The 18,271-nt window shown below is 41.1% G+C and overlaps 1 protein-coding gene across 1 annotated transcript in view; it reads left to right on the top strand.

Moving 5' to 3' along the window:
- Positions 1–18,271, top strand: part of LOC131253503 (alpha-soluble NSF attachment protein-like) — a 31,439-nt gene that overhangs the window by 10,604 nt on the left and 2,564 nt on the right. The window contains exons 3-5 of the mRNA XM_058254529.1: positions 16,925–17,084; positions 17,178–17,225; positions 17,975–18,055. Coding sequence (XP_058110512.1) covers positions 16,925–17,084; positions 17,178–17,225; positions 17,975–18,055 — 289 coding nt within the window. The remainder of the gene's footprint in view (positions 1–16,924; positions 17,085–17,177; positions 17,226–17,974; positions 18,056–18,271) is intronic.

The raw sequence follows: 18,271 nt of genomic DNA on the forward strand, positions 1-18,271 counted from the left end.
AAAACTCTAAAAATTAAAATATTAAAAATCGAAATTACTAAAAATAGTAATTTTCCTTAAAAATTCGTTTTTGAGCTGAAAGCGCGCGTTTTCTAATGAAACAGATAGATGCGACCCACTTTGTGGGTCGGTTCACCTCGGATGACCTGTTTTAGTAAAGATTGATAGGTTGTGTGTCTTGTAACGATACCCGGATCAGAAGTTATGATCAATTTACCGTCCATCTTCTTTTCGCCCAACCATGCTAGGATCGTATCTGTGACCAAGGTGTTCCGTTGCGGTATCGGTGGGCATAATGGTGCCCACTGTTGCCGATACGGATATGCCCTGTATCGGCCGATACAGGGTGTGTAACGGTGCGAAAAAAAATTTCGGTAAAAAAATTATGGAAAAATATCCATTAAATCCGGACTATTCTAAATATTCCAAATATGCATTCATTTATAATTTGAAATATGTTTATGGTGCTGTAACCGTCCACTTTTTGGTGAGAATGCTATATCGAGTTGTCTGATGGAATTATGAACCTGACAACCTGGAATTAACTGCAAACCTTTTATATTTAGTTTTCTAACTATATAATATCTATATAAATTTATTATAATGAATGTAATACCAAAACATCTAATGAATGTAATATCAAAACATTTTATATTTTGAAGTTTTCCTTTTATTTATAGTGCCAGTGCATTGCATACTTCGTGACTCACATACATTTCATTTCAATATATAGAGTCTAGGGACTTTTGTATCATATTATGTAATTCATATACCTAACAATTTGATATCATTTTCCTTGATAGATCTTTTTAAAAAATTAAAATTAAATTGGGGTAAATAGTGTTGTCAATTCGGGGCTGATTAGGGGACCGTTTGATGCCCTAAACTAGCCTCAAATTAATGCAATCTATTACCACTTATCCCACTAATGGATTGGTGGACATTTATTGGACAATGGAAAATGAAAAATATCAAATGGTCCTATTTCAAAAAACCAAGTGTCTGCAAACTAATAGTGAAAATTGTTCAAACAATTTAATTTTGGGATTGTGACATAGCAACAATGGTCCCAAAATTTAATTGGTTAATTTTGAGTTGATATATACCTCATGTATAAATTTTTAGGGCCAAGTACGTGGGGTTCACTCGATTATGTATTGTACATACATGTCATCCATTCGTTTTGTCAACTCATTTAAGGGTATTGGAAAAAAATGAGATAAATCCATATCTTAGGTGGACCACTAGTGGGCCAGGCGGGGCCACCTTGATGTATTTGTATATCCTTGCCATCAATCCATTTTGCCAACTCCTTTTAAGGCATGGTCCAAAAATTCAGGTAGATCTAAATCTTCGATGGACCACTAGTGAGCATGCCTTTAAAAGTGGGGCCCACCTCAATGCATTTGTTGTATATCCATGTGGTCCATCCTTTTTGCCCACTTATTTCAGGGCATGGACCAAAAAATGAGGCTGATCCAAATCTTAGGTGGATCACAAAATAAGATTTAATTCCCACCATTAAAAATTTCTTAACAGATTTTATTTTGGGATCAAGCTATTATTTGTGTTCTCCCTTCATCAAGGTGAAGGTCCATGTTACCTCATCAACAGGTTGGATGGAAAATAAACATTATAATGGACCGTAAGAAGATTTTAACGGTGGGCATTCAATCCCAATTGCGTGATCCAATTGAGATTTTGATCCCTTCATTTCAAGGATCATGCCTTAAAATAACTTGAAAAATTATGGATGGCATGGATTTACTATACATAAATAAAGGTGGGCCCCACCCTACTAATAAAATAGTGCGTGTGCACTATGCAGCATGCACTGCAGAGCATTAAAAAAAAAAAAAAAAAACTGCGTGGCTGTGATGCAGCCAGCACCGAGAGAGACAGAGAGAGACAAAGAGACAGAGAGAGAGGGCGCAGTTGAGAGAGGGACCAAGAGAGAGAGAGAGAGAGAGAGAGAGAGAGAGAGAGAGAGAGAGAGAGAGAGGCAAGCCGCTCTCCCTGTCCGTCCGATGCAGCGAGAAGAGATCAACCTCCTCTCATCTGCTGGGTATCTTGCAGTCACAGCAATACAGGATTGAACGAAAATCGCTGTTATGGGCCGTAACGGCCATTACGAACCCAAAAAACAGAGGTGCCCTGTTTCGGGGCCGTATCGCGTAACGGTTGATACCGTTACTGTTACGAATCTGCCGGTACGGCCGAAATGTAACCGATTTTGAATACCTTTTCTGTGAAATGTTCTACATCAGACCCCTCCACTTAAAAAAAAAAACTCGTCTCATGATTCTCAGATAACTTCTGACACTGATGTTTATTAGGCTCTTGAGCTGACACAATACATGTACTCATGCTCTCCTTGACTTGGCTAACATGGATTAGTTCCTTCGCTGGTCCCTATAAGATCTCCCATTCTTTTTGATAATATAGGCAATTAGGTAAACTTGTCCCTGTGACAAGATCAATGTGGTTTTGTATATCTCGTATGAGAGATAATTTATTAGGGAGTTCATCGAGCATAATCGCCTTAAAACTCCTGCAACACTGGTTTCAAATCCTTTGGGATGTTTATAGGCTCCATATATTCTTCCTTTTCAACTAATGCATATATATCTCCTGTTTCCTCAGATTGTTTAACAAAAGCCTGTTTTGTTATGAGAGACTGTCCATCCACTTTAGAAGTCTTGGGCTGATTCTCCATTCCCATGGGGGTCACATGGTTTTTCGGCTGTCCTTGACGAAAATATACACATTATCTCGCCCTTTATAAGTGGCGTCATAGTTAGATTGCCATAGTTGACCGAGTAGTATGTAATATGTTTCCATGTCAACTACGTCGCATACTATATCTTTATGATGTCTGCCAATTGAAAAGGATATGGTGAACTGTTCAGTTACCTTTATTTTGTCGACTTTTTTGATCCATCCAATTGTATATGGGGAGGGATGACGCTCTATTTTCAATTGTAATTTTTCTACCATTACCTTGGATATGTTCCCGCTGCTCCCATTGTCGATGATAGCATCGCAGACTTCGATTCACGTACACCTAGTTCGGAAGATGTTATGTCGTTCTGGGTGTACCTCTTTCCGTGGCGCATACAATAGTCACCTTACGACGAGTCACTCGCCATGATCCTGTTGAACCCTACCTATCTCATCCGCCTCATCATCTGTGGCGTGCTCTGGTTCCTCGGTATTTGGATCTTCTTTGGCATTTTCAACACTACCATTAGTGGCGAGCTTTGCCACCTATCGCTGGGGACAAGTATTTGATTTGGTGACTCGGTGGCCACAACAAAAGCAATTGTCGGGTCTTGGCTGAGCATAGGGGTTCGGGTTCCTGCTCGGACCAACAGCAGTCGATACGCATCTTTGGGGCCTAGCTTGCCCGCGTCCCTGATCTCAGTTCATGGGTGTAGGAGGTTGAGTGTGTGCTCCTACGGGCTCCTTCCCTTTGGGTTGTGGAGCTCCCTGGGGCGGACCTGCCGCGACGACCCTAGCGGTAGGATAGGTCCGTGTGTTGGGATGTTCAAGCTGTGTTTCTGCTCGGCTAGCCAACTTGATTGCATCATTCATTGTCCAAATGGACTACATCTGGACCTAATCCTGGATCGCCATAGGCAATCCGCCGTTGAATCGAATGACTTGTTGCGATTCAGTCTTGACCAAATCGTTACGTGCTGCCAAGTGGTAGAATTCTTCTGCGTAATCTCTTACCGACCAACTACATTACCGACAATTCTTATATTGTTGGAATAATACCTGATCATAGTTGCTAGGTAGGAATTGGGTATGTGGTAGTTGCTTCATCCACTGCCATGTGCGGATTGGTGCTTTCGTTTGCTTGGTTCGTGCGAGTTGCAGTTGCTCCCACCAAGCTGAAGTTTCGCCCTTCAACTTGTAGGCCACAAGCTTAACCTTTTTTGCTTCAGGGATGTCCATATAGTCGAAGAATCGCTCAACTTCAGAAAGTCAATTGAGAAAATCCTCAATGTGTAGTTGGCCATTGAAGCTAGGAATATCAACCCTTATCTTGAACTCTCGATCCGTGCGATCTACTCGATCGCCGCCTTGTTTAGGATATTGGAAGACCATGTCATCGACCTCCTCATCGTTGGATCCCCCTTCCTCAGGAATGATCCTTTAATGCATTGTTGACACTTTCTTGTGATCAGGATGATTACGAGTTCCAGCAATTGCTGGTGGCGGATTACCACTAGGAACACGGAATTGCCCTATGGCCTTCGTCATGTGATTAATGGAAGCCTACAGCCCTTACATGGCTTGTCGATTCTCTTGCTATGTTGCTTCTATTCTTTCCAAAAGATAACGATCCCTGGATCACCATCCGCTGGATTTTGGCCCATACCTTCATTGTTTGTCATTGGCCCGAGGGGAGTCCTCGCTCTGATACCAAACTTACGTAGGGATGGACGTGATGAGGTCGATCATCGTCTTCCTCAAGGGGATTACTACTCTGAATCCACAGTTTTTCTAGACTCCTCACAGAGATGCCTCGAATCCACGAAAAAAGATAGAAACTAGAAGTAATTCTAGAAATCAAAATTTCATTAATGGATAATTTTCTAATGCGTATGTGTCCCTATTACACCATTAATATAGAAAAAATTAAAATTCTTAATTACCAAAAATAGCAAAATCCTAACTCTAATAAAAATCCTAATTCTAAAAAAACTCTTTTAAAACCTAATTTCTAAAAATAAAAATTTCAAATAAACTTTTACTAGAAGAGTCCTATTGATACAGGACATGAAATTCAGATATGATGTGTGTGATTTCAGATTTAAGATCAAATAGTTCATAAACAATTACACAAATTCCACATCCCACACAAAAGTCTAAATATTCAATTAAGGGGAATCTATGTGGGTCCAGGCCTATACACATTAGGGCTGGATCAATAAAAATTATGAACCAAACAATACTCAAAGGGAAATAGAAATCATCCACACATGCATAACAATCAATCCCTAATCCAAGAAATTCACCAATTTCAAATCAAGGAACCTTAGGTTGAGAAAAGAGATATAAATTGGGGATTTAGGTCAATATAGGGTTGGGGTTTATAAAATTAGGGATGAAAAGAGGAAAACAAGAGAAAAACCTGATCCAGAAATAGCTTTCGCGTGCAGACGGTGCCCCGGGGCTGACGCCCGTGCGCAGATGGGCTGCCTGCATGTGCGATGAAGGCCCGCCTTCCCAAATCGGCTTCTTAGCCCTGGTCGGTCAGGTTGGGGCTGCAAAACCTCCAAATTCACGTCGATACGGGTTGTGGTCTGGGCGTGGTGCTCCGTCGAAGTTTCAGCCCTCCTACAAGTCCAGATTCTGAAAACTGGTTGTGAAGAGATGAACAACTACAAAACAAATAGATTGGGCGCGAAGATAGTTGTGGGAAGGATAAAATAAGATGGAGGGATGGATGGTAGAAGATGAGAGCGAATCGGGATAGATGTGGCTCTGCACCACAGTAGTTAGCCCTTCGAAGAAGGGAGGGTTTCGCGCCTAATTAGGTTTTCATAACTCAAAAAGGAGCAGAAAAATACAACAATTTTTATTAATCTTCATTGAATGAAAAAAAGCTACAATGGGTGCCTATTTATAAGAAAACCCTATACGTCAAAACTTTCGCCATGTGCACAACTTATTACTTGGCGATAAAGTAAACTAAAATAAAAACTAATTAAATAAATCTAAAGCGTTTATGATGTTCTAAATAACATTAATAGGTAAAACCTAAAATATGAAATCAATCCGACTAGTGGGCCACGATCATGAGTTCTCATGGTGGGCTTTTCTTGACTGTCGGGCCCACTCTTTTAAATCAAAACTTCGTCTCCTAACTAAGTGGCCCTCCCTGGACGTTGTCATCGATCCAGATTAATGGTGGGGTCCTCCTTCTGGCGTACGTGCATAAGGGGAGGCGTGCGCGCGCGTGATGTCTAGTCCCTATCACCTATCATAATTACAAGTTATTCTAAAAAAGAAGAAAATCTAAAACTCTAAAAATAAAAAATATTAAAAATCGAAATTACTAAAAATAGTAATTTTCCTTAAAAATTCATTTTTGAGTTGAAAGCACGCGTTTTTTGACAAAACGGACAGATGTGACCCACTTTGTGAGTCGATTCACCTCGGATGACCCATTTTAGTAAAGATTGATAGGTTGTGCGTCCTGTAATGATACCCAGATCAAAAGTTATGATTAATTTACGGTCCACCTTCTTTTGGCCCAACCATGCTACGAATGTATATGTGACACGATCTACATCAGCCATCTTTCAAGGAAAAAAGATTCCTCGTTACGTTAGGTCTTTAGAGTTTTTTTTTTTTTTTTTGGCATTTAACTAGCAACTATCATTGACCCCAGTTAGTGAGGATAAGGGTTAGATGATGATGATTTAATTAGCAACCATCAGGTCATAGCAATAATTTCAAAGTCATGCATTAATTAGTAGACTTGAATATTTGAATAAAGTTAATTTTCTCAGGTTTGAAGCGTTGAGTATGTCCCTCAAGTATGTGTTGCACTTACCATCTCATTAGTTGCGGGGTTATTAGATGGTGTTGCGTAGTCTATTGTATGTATTTTATTTATCTATCTTGGGATCTATAATTGTAGCTTTTGACTTCGAGAAAGTAGTATGCATTTTTCATATTTATAAAATTAATTGTATTTCCAGATTTTGTTGCGTCAATGGGTGGGTTAACTGCTTTGGACGTTTCCACTTTATCGAACCAGATTATTGCAATTCAATTTGATTGATCATCGAACCGCAATCTAAGGGTATTCTATATCGCTAGTTGAAAAATGTTGGCTCCTGAATTTAAGGAATCCCATACCACTTTCTTTAGTTTTCTCCTTGTATTTCTTGTTCTCGGACAATGAATAATTGCTGCATGTGCAAGATCTGCAAATTCCTTTTGAAGCTTCATTTTCTTTAATAGTTTTTTTTTTAAAAATTATTATTTAATTTTTACGTGAGAGTAATTTGCACTATATATTAGCAGCTGTATTTTCTGATGGGAATTAGTACGTGTTTATGTAATGTGTCACCAGTGTAAATATGATTTATCTATAAGATGGATATAATTCTGAGCTGCTGGTTTTTGATTAACCTGATCCCTGCATGCCAATCTTTGACTTGCTATGGAAACCTATGGTTAAATGTGCCTGATATACTTGGTGTCGGACAATGTTTGAGTTATCGGCATTGTTATAAGTTTTACTGGCCGGGTATATGGAAACAATATTGTTATCGCCAATAGTATCGCCGATAACCAGAAATGTATCACTAAAATCCACATATTTGCATATTTAGGAATCAAATAATTGAAAAAAAGATGCATATATAACAAGTTTATCTTTAATGGTGGTATAAAAGAATGTAACATTGACTCGGGGAAATATTAGAGAAACATGGGGAAAATGGTGGAAATTTTGAATGATGCTTCAGGGGATGCTAAAATAACATATTTGCATATTTAAGAACAAATAATAGCGAAACAAACGCATGTTTACATATTTAGGAATCAAATAATGAGTTTCCCTTTAATGGGGCCTAAAAACATGTATCCTTGACTCAAGAGAAACATAGAGGAAATTGTAGATCCACGTAACTAACCTTCTATCAATGCATGCACATACGTACAAACGTACATGCATGATCCATCCATCCATGCATGCATGCACAACACCCAAACACACACACACACACACACACACACACACACACACACACACACACACACACGTACTCATATCCATCCATCCATCCATTCATATCCATCCATCCATACATGATCCATCCATCCATCCATGCATGCATACATATACACACGTACAAACATGCATTTCATCATGCAACCATGTGCCCTTTAAAACAATTTGAAATGGAAACTTTTTAAACTAACAGATTTTTGGTGATATCGACACATTGGCGATATTATTGGAATTAGTACATGTTTATATAATGTGTTATCATTGTAAATATGATTTATCTATCAGATGTGTATAATTCCGAACTGTTGGTTGTTAATTAACGTAATCCCTGCATGTCTTAGACTTGCTGTGGAAAGCTAATGGTTAAATGTGCCTGAAATACTTAATGTTGGACAGTGTTTGAGTTATTGGCATTGCTACAAGTTTCACTAGCTGGGTATACGGAAACAATATCGTTATCGCCAATAATATCACTGATAACCAGATATGCATACTGAGCGAAACATTGGGGAAACATGAGGAAATGATGGAATTTCTCAATGAAACTTTAGGAGATTACTAAAATACAAATTTGCATATTTAGTAATCAAATAATTGCAAAAAAGACACATGCATGCATTATAAGTTTCTCTTTAATGGGGCTTTAAAAGCATGTAATGCTGACTCGGAAAAAAATAGAGAAACATGGGGCAAATGGTCAAATTTTTGTATGATACTTCAGGAGATGCTAAAATAACACATATTTGCATGTGTAAGAATCAAATAATAGTGAAAAAGACGTATGTTTACATATTTAGGAATCAAATAATAAGTTTCCCTTTAATGGCACCTAAAAGCATGTATTGTTGACTTTGGGAAACATAGGGAAAATTGTAGATCTGTCCAACCATCCATCCATGAATGCACATACATACAAACACACTTACATGATCCAGGAAAATTGTAGATCTATCCAACCATCCATCCATGAATGCACATACATACAAACACACATACATGATCCAATATCCATCCATCCATGCATGTGTGCATACACACATACACACAAACACACCCCAATCCATCCAACCATCCATCCATGCATGCATTTCATCATAAAACCACGTGCCCTTAAAAAAATTGCAGGGAAAACTTTTTTAATAAAACAGTTTATTTATTTATTTATTTTTTTTTAAGGGCGATATCAGCACATTGGTGATATTATCGAAATATCGTTGATACACTGGCAATACAAGCAACGACTAGAATTTACATAGTAAAAAATATTGGCGATGCATTGGTGATATCGATACACTAGTGATACAAGTGACACCTGGAATTTACACAGTCGAAAATGTTAGCGATACATTGGCGATATTGATACATCGGTGATACTTAGCGATATATCGCTGATACCTGGAATTTCCAATGCTACCAGTGTTATTGGTATCACTAGCAGTCTTATCGGTGTCGCTGAGCTGGAGATACAAATAATATCAGGGACATTATCAATATATCAGGGATACTTTGAACAATGGCGTCGGATACTAATATATCCATTTAAAAAAATCAGCTGGTCATTTTCTAGAATATGGTGCCATCGAGAAACACAAATGGGACTTCTGTGAGTGAGATATAAATGCTGTGGGGTTGCATATCTGTTTTTTTTTTTTTTTTTTAAATTGCAGGGTGGGGGTGGGGGTGTGGTTTTTGAGCCTGCTGTTAAGATGCCCTAATCCAAAATCAGGCTGCATCACTTGTGGTATTTTTTTTTCCTTCTAATGAGCTGTATTTTTCATACACAGCCTGCCTGCAGATTGGGCAATCAGATCTATCACGGTGAGCCTAAAACTCCGAATATAGGGCTTTATCTGTAATGGCTGGGGCTTCTCCCAATGCTTCATAGTTTATTCATTTAATTTACAGGCCATGTGGAACCAATGGGGTATTTGGGATGAAAAGGATTAGCAGATTCCTTCATTTCTGGATAGATAGTAGTCTTTTCTTTTTTCCTTGGACCTTTGCATTGAAAGGACATATTCAAAAGAAAGGGAAAGGATAAGAAAGGAAAAATGATATGATTCAATCTCAGACCCATTTGATTGTAGCGGACAACAGCGCGGCTTGAGAATTGACGCTTATTCGAATCCATCTTTGTCAAGCCAGCTCCAAACCAGCGTAGAAAAAAATGACTTGAGAGTTTTCTGCTGATTTCGAGCAGCATGGGAAGAAAGCTGGAGCGCACTAGCATGCCTTGTAGTTTCTTGACTGGATTGAAGTGTCTTGGGCAGGAGAATCACTGAGTGAGACCCCATAGAGGCCTGATTTTGGTTAGGGTGTTTTGGTGTGGGTAAATGTTCACTCCCCAAGTATAGGGTTGTGATGTAGTAATAAACTCGGTGAGACCGAGGTCGAATCCCAAGGGACTGATACCTGTACGTTATCTGAAACTAAGTAGAAGAAGAACCAGATTAAGATGAAATCTAAATCGAATGATTTTTGAAGAATAATAGTGAAATACTAAGCTAAAACTTAATGAATTTAGAGGAAGGAAACTAGGGATTCAGAGGATCCACTTGTAGAGATCAGGGAGATCTTGTAAACCCCGTGTCTTAGACCGTACCATTCCATAGGCTTCCGCGGTCTTTTCGGTCGAATTCCGGCAACCTTCGACCCTTAACCGGTATTTGCACGCGACCCTAATTCTCATGCCGTCAACCCGAGTTAACTCAACCCAGGACTTGTACCTTAGCGACCGCGTCGTCGCCGCGGTTCCGATGCCGTGACTCGCGCGTCGAGGCGATACCCTAGTCGGGAGATGTGGACCAGCGTTCGGTGTGAGGAAAACGCCGCGCGTGTAAATTACGAGAGAATCTCTATAAGGTGTCACATCAATCAATCAACCCATCAATCCCATCATGTCAAGTACACATCACCTTTCACCCATTCCCAAGCAAGCCCTAAAGTCAAAAAGTTCTTACACAACCCATACCCTCTCTTACAACTTTTGCCAAAAAAGTCAAAAAGAAGCTCTTACACCCATCACCACCACATCCATCACTCCATCACCCATTACTCCCTCTCTCTCTTCTCTCCCTTTACAACTCTCTCTCTCCTTCTTTTTTTTTCAAATCCAATCCAATCAAGAGCTCCTCACGTCCAAGCATTTTCCATGGAGAGAAAAATGCATTTGTGAGGCCCACCTTTCCTACCCCTTCATCTCTCATCTCAACTATCCATTTCTTATCTTCCTCCATCAAATAGAAGCACAAGGAGCTAAGGAAGCCAAGGAAGCAAGAAGATCAAGCGGTGGGTGTTTTGATAGGGTAGTTTTTTATGTTTTTAAGATGGGACAAGTGAGGCCAACTAATCAATGGTTTGGATCTCACTTTGGACCCTAAGATGTGGCCGATGGCCCCCTTGGATCATCATGATCATTCCATGATGGGGCCATTCTCCATGGACCCCATCATGATGTTTATTTCCTTGCATGTTTAGGGTCATCTAGACCGTCTATTTTAGTGGAGAAGGGATCTCCATCGTTGGATTTCGATTTCATGGACCCATATGTAATGGGACCCACTTGATGTATGATTTAGTGCAAGGGAGGGCCCATAGTGCCGGGGTCCCTCCATCACGCGGGTCTCACTCTCTACCTCTCTCCCTTTTTATTTTATTTTTATTTATTTTATTTTATTCTTTTTGTTGTTATGATGATGAGGTTGTGTGGCCCACTTGAATGGACCCCACCACAAGGTATGTATCCCATCCATTTCACCTACAAGTGGGGCCCACTTTGCGTGTATTGTACCCACACCATCCATCAGTGGTGGCCCACATAAGCAGGCCCACCTTGCACGGCCAACAGTCCAGCATCCAGAGACGCTGAACGTTTTGTAGAAAAACACAAATATTGGCTTAGTTCCAAGCCAATGGAGGAGGCCCACTCATTTTGGCCCCACCTTGATGTATGTCTTCAATCCACGCCGTCCATTCCGTTCCCAACCTTCTTTTAGGCGTTGAACCAAAAGATGGTGTCAACCCGAGGTCTTGGCGGGCCATACCATACCAAATGGTGATTTTCACCATTGAAATCTTCCCTGATTGCCTATACGCCGAAATATGCCCAATATTGGGCTTGTTGTGCTTGTCTAGAGTCATGGAGGGCCACTGGACGGAGTGGATTGTTTGGATGTGGACCCCACCGATGAAAACCTCAGAAATATTGAAAATCAAAATATATATATATACCAACACAGCAGCTGCTGCTGCTGTGTCAGACGGCAACAGGCGCTGCCTGCGCACAGTGTCCAGCGGACGGACGGTCGGACAGCCAAGCACGGCTGTAGCCGTGGGCCCCACCTTGATGTTTTTCCATCATCTAACCCGTTCATCGGGTGGGCCACTCTCTGAAGTGGGCCTACCCCAAAAATCAGCATGATCTAAAGCTCAGGTGGCCCACACCGTATGAAATAGTGGGATTAAACCTCTACCTTTGAAACCCTTTTTGGGTCCACTGAAGTTTTGGATCTGGGTGAAAATTGTTTTCACCCTTCATCTAAGCCCACATGGCCTTATCAACGGGTTGGATGGCTTATCAACATTGTGGTGGGCCCCACATGGAGCCCACAGTGGTATATGTGTTTTAAAGCCACCGTCCAGGCGGACGGTGGAGCCCACTGTGATGTCGGGCCTGTTGTGTGCGTGTGTGTGTGGTGTGTGCGTGTGTGTATATATATATATATAAAAATATTATATTATATATAATATCATATGTACTATATATATATTATATATTATATCATATTTAATACACTGGTGGTGGGAGGCCCACTTCAGTTACTTGTGGCCCATAGTTGAGGCCCACTTTGATATATATGTCAGGCCCACTTCAGTTACTTGTGGCCCATGATTGAGGCCCATTTTGATATGCATGTAAGGCACATGGGTCGAGGCCCATTGATGCATTAGGGGCCCATGGGTTATGGCCCATTAAAAATGTTTTGGGGCCTATGGGTTGAGACCCATTTGATGTACATTTGGGATCCCAATGGGGTGGCCCATTTGTTACACATAAGGCCCATAAGATTAGGCCCATTTGATGCATTTTAAGGCCCACGGGTCATGGTCCATTGCAATGCACATAAGGCCCATTGGTGCGGCCCATTGATGTGGCCTACTTGATGAATATAAGGCCCATATGATATGGTCATTTGATGTATTTAAGGCCCAATGGGATGTACCTAAGGTCCATTGCAATGTACAATCCCAACATGGGTTATGTAATGATGTTTACGTCGGGCTATGCCTTGGGAGCAATGGTGGTTTGACGTCCACATTACAAGTATAGTGTGGTTAAATGTCCGCATTATGACTTTCCCTGGGGCCCATTGTTAGGCTCGTACGTGTTATGTGTAGGCCGTCTAGGCCCATCTTCGTTATGAACATTATCCATCCCATATAACATGTTTAGTTCCATGATTCATGATCATATGCATCATACGTATGCTTGATATGAGAAATGACTGATCATAGCATATGCCTTCGGGGAGATTGTTTAGGGGCTCCCGTATAGGGGGTGCTGCCCTACATGAGCGCACGATACGCGCAGGATTGCTGCATGACTAGATAATGTGATTCATGCATTCGCATTGTGTGATATGGTTACTGTACGCCCTAGCGACATTAGGGTCGTAGCCTCCACAAACGTATCGTGGTTGGCAGGATTGGATACCGAAAATACTGTTCTACATGGGGTGCGATAGATATCCTTGGGTGAAAGTTCCTAAACCCTTATGATACCAAGAGGTTACTCCAACGTCTAGACCGAGTGGGTGCATGAGCACCGAGTGCCGATTACAGACGGTTGCGCTTTCCACCGTGGTGGTCGGTTGGAAGGGGGTGAGGCCTTACCCCCTGAGAGTAGGGGCCAATGCTAGGCTGAGTCGACCCGGCTCGAGGAATGGGTCCGCTATTGACGAGCCGAGCCCGATTTTGGCGGCGGATAGTGAGGTCTTTTTCACTCACCTTATTCCGCGCGATGGGGGCAATCTATGTATAGTGTACTAGACCCCGGTGATATTCCAGATTTTTGAGTTGTATCGATATGTAGACTTAGATGAGGATTTGTATGCTTGGGTTGCATTTCGCATTGCATGGCCTTGGTATGGCCGACATCATTCTTTACACCGCATGGCCTTGGTACGGCTAATGGTATTCTTGGCATTCATCAGCATTACTCTGATACTGTATAACCGCATTACCACCTTGAGCATACACTTTCACCACCCTCTAAGCTTTCTATAAGCTTATGTACGACCGTTGCGTGCAGGTGACGTTGGATCGCAGCAGCGCTGAGGCTTGGACTCGTGGCAGATCATTTTGGAGTTTTTGTTCATCATCATTGTTCCCTTTATGCTCATTGTACTTGTAAAGTTTTTGATGATAGTGGAAATGTGATGGAGTTTTTGGTTGTTGTTTGTGGGTTATACCTTTGGTTATGCTTATTACGAATCAAACCGATATTGAAAATCCTCCTTGTAGCATCCCAGGATCTGAACCTGGAAAACGCGCCCGGGAGCCGAGAATGGGGTTCTACTGAGATTCGGCGATCGGGAATTTTGTGAGCCCGGTTTCCGAGTTTGGGGCATGACAGATCTTATGCCTGCATCAAGAATTATGGAATTTAAACTGAACTTCCTTTGATATGGTTTTCAAGAGGTGAAAGGTATATGAATTAGAATGGATTCCATCACCAAACCATGCCCAGGAAACAAAGCAAACAATAAAATTCAACCAATTAGCAACCAATCATTGATGTATGAAGGTTAGGAAGGGTACCGACATCCAACCATGCCCAGGAGATGATGGCGAACAACAGGGCTTCCTGACATCATAATCAAAATAAGGAAAAAGAAATACTCAAAGCCAGTGCAAACCCATTGTAATTTCAGTCACAACAGACCATTAAAAACTAAAAATATTCTCATAATAAAATTAAATCAAAAATCCCTTCAATCTAAACAAAAGGCACAAGCAACATCTCTCCCATCAGACTACAAGCTTCACCTCTTAGCCCTAGCTAAGAGGTTCAGTCAAACATGGATGGCTGGTTCTTTTAAAAATAAAATAAACTAAGTAAAATAATAAGAAAAGAGAAAAAAAACAAACTCAACTTCTCCCTCTTGCGATCCACGTTCAAGCCAAGCCAAAAATGATCCTTCCCCCCCAAAACTCCCTCTTCTCTTTTCTTTTGTAGCTGTCCAAGTCCGTCCAGAAACGCTGGCCGCAGTCACCTTGCTGAGGTCGGTCATTGCGGAAGGAGTTACGCACTCCTTTCGCAGAACGTGCGCAGCTACACGTGAGAGCCCGAAATTTCTGCCCCTTTGCTGGTATTTGTGATATCCACAAATGACGTAAATGAAGACGTCCCTACGGACGGTTTTGGCCCCTCTACACAATAGACGGTCTGGATCAAGCACCTGATGTACGATAGTGGCCCACCTGGATCAACCGCAGCTCTGTTGCGGAACAGGGCTTGCGCAGTCGGGCGCTGTGAAGGTCGGTGGAGTCCATGATCGAGTTCGGTTTCGAAATCCAGTCCGTCCATTCGATTTCCCACGAAAAAACGTTCAGAGATGGGTGATTTTGGATCGAGTTAGGTGTGGCCCATTGAATTGTAACCCAGCCGTCCATCCTGCGTTCAATGGCTAGGATTTTACCATGGATTGCATGATGTCAAAATATCACCTAGGTGAGGGTAATAACCCTCCTCTGTACACAGTGGACGGTCCAGATTGATGATGTTGATGAGAACTGGGCCCCACTGCACGGAACCGGCGGACGGCGTGAGGACGCTGTGTCCTTCTTTGATTCGGAGAAGATGGAGTCGGTTAGTGTGTGCTGACCGACTTTGAGACTTTTAGTGCACGGCTAGTGCACTTGTCTACAGTGCACACATGATATACATGAGGCCCTTTGAAGATGTTTGTGAGAAATCCGCTCCGTCCATCTGTATTCTCATTTCATTTAACGTGTTGATACCAATTTTGAAGCATATCCAGATAGCAGGTAAGCCCAAAATCAGAGTTTTAGAGGCTGATCTGTCCGTTGGGCCACTTCTACAGGGATATAACAGATGAAATTTGACATGTACGGTTAATTTATGGTCCCAATCCCATGTATGAAGTTTCAAGCCAATCGGATGGCGAGAATCCTGTGATCTTGCATTCTGTGCCAGTTTCGGGCCTCTTTAACATGAACGGCTTTATTTCCTTGGATCTCTGGTGTGTAAATCCTTCAGTCTTAGTCCCCTGGGGTTTGTCTCATGCTTTGGTAAATTTAGAGAGTCAATCCATACATTTAGCATCAATTTTCAGTCCAGGTTCTTAAAGTCACCTTGCAACACAAACACAAGTAAATCAGACTGTTAAACAGTATCTTGTTCGTAAATCCAGGCAATAACTAGGTCAGATATGCAATATTTGACCCTTAACAGTAAAACCTGACAGATGGCTAGCATTTTGCATGTGTCAGATTGGCAATTATTGTGAAAGGCCCCCTTTGTGTCACTCACAATCCCCTTCAGCTTGATGTTATCATATGCCCTTTTCAGTTAGAGTAATTAACTTCTCTTCTACGATCGGTAGTAAGAGCAATTAAACTGAATTTAGAACAATTAACAATTCTCGGAACTCAAATTTTGGTTAGAATTGAACATACCGCTGATATGCAGCAAGAGTGCTAATTGTAAAACAAATATAATCCTTATCTAAAAAATTGTGAGTTGAACACCCCATTGATTGGGAGGCCTGGTTTTTGGTCTAGGCTGTTTTGATGGTGGGCCCAACCTGACGGATGGCCCAGAGCTTGCATGTGTGCCAGATTGGCAATTGGGCTGAAAGGTCCTCCTTGATGTCACTCAAGAGTCTCTTCAGCTTGGTGTCATCACATGCTTTTCTTTCTTTGATCTATAATCAGAGCAATTAACCTGCATGTAGAACAATTATCAGTTCTCAGAATTGGCAATTTTTGCTCAGAGTTGAGCACGCCATTGATATGCAGCAAGAATGCTAATTATAAAACAAGCTGAACTCTCTCTCTCTCTCTCTCTCTCTCTAAAATAAAAATAAAAAGTAATATATAAAAATAAAATAATAATAATAATAATTTCTTTCTCTTCTTCAGATATCCTAAGGCGGTTGAGATTTTTGAAGCGATAGCCAAGCATTCGATGAACAACAATCTTCTGAAGTACAGTGTTAAAGGAATTCTCCTCAATGCTGGCCTCTGCCAGCTTTGCAGGGGCGATGTTGTTGCAATAACAAACTCATTAGAGCGATACGAGGTCTATGTCTTGCTCTAGATCAACAAATCAAAAATTTATCCGACATATGGATTGACTTTCTTATACATGTGCATCTTGCAAATGCTTGTGCAGGAAATGGATCCGACCTTTTCAGGGACGCGTGAACACAAGTTTTTAGCTGTAAGTTTTGGCATAAATCTCATTCCTTTTTGTTTTATGAAAACTATAGGAGAGCTGTGGTGAGCTATCAACAGTGATGCTCACTTTTCTATCAAGTGTATCAGTTTGTCTCTCGCAGGACATGGCTGGTTTGAAATGTGGCACCTGGTTGTGCATTTTCTTTAGATCCTTTAGAGTTTGTTTGGGAGGATGTAAAATGAGAATTGGTTCCATGACTTGCAGATATCAGTCAACTCTTCCCTGGGGCCTTGCGAAAATGGAAAATTGCATTAAGTGTGATTCCTTTTTTGGTGTTCTCTGCCCTAAGTTTCAGTTGGGATAGGAACAGGAAGGTTCCTAGATCTTGACAGTGATAAGAAAGGGAAGGCCCCCAAATCTGAACTAGGATAAGAAAGGGAAGGCCCCTAAATCTGAACTAGGATAAGAAAGGGAAGGCCCCCAAATCTGAACTAGGATAAGAAAGGGAAGGCCCCTAAATCTGAACTAGGATAAGAAAGGGAAGGTCGATACTTATCCTAATTGAAATTTGAGCGGGAGTACTTCCTGTCTGCTCCTCTTAAAATCTAGCCGAAGTATTAAAAAATATGTTCTCTTTTGAAGGCTATATAAATATTCGTAAAACAATTATTGGTCGTTAACAGTAACCCCATGACCTGATTAATTATGAAAATGAGTGTTATGTTAATACTGTTTGCTTCCTCACGATTTTGATTCTAGGCTAAACCAGGAAATTTCTATTTATATGGCAGGATTTAGCTGCGGCAATTGATGAGGAAGATGTTGAGAAGTTCACTAGCGTGATCAAGGAGTTCGATAGCATGACCCGGCTGGTAATTTCTGTTCTGTGGGAACTTGTTTCTACTGATTTTAAAAGAAAGCTGCATTCTAATTAGTGGTCTTAGTAGTAACCTTGTGAAATTTGGGGCATGTTTCAAATTTTACTTCTGATGGTGGATCTGATCTGGATGGGCATATCATGGATCAGTTGTTTTTTTTTTTTTTTGGCATGATTTTTGTTGCTTACCCACCATAATGTAGTGGTAGAA

Source organism: Magnolia sinica, chromosome 8, assembly GCF_029962835.1.
Source record: "Magnolia sinica isolate HGM2019 chromosome 8, MsV1, whole genome shotgun sequence".
Taxonomy (NCBI): domain Eukaryota; kingdom Viridiplantae; phylum Streptophyta; class Magnoliopsida; order Magnoliales; family Magnoliaceae; genus Magnolia; species Magnolia sinica.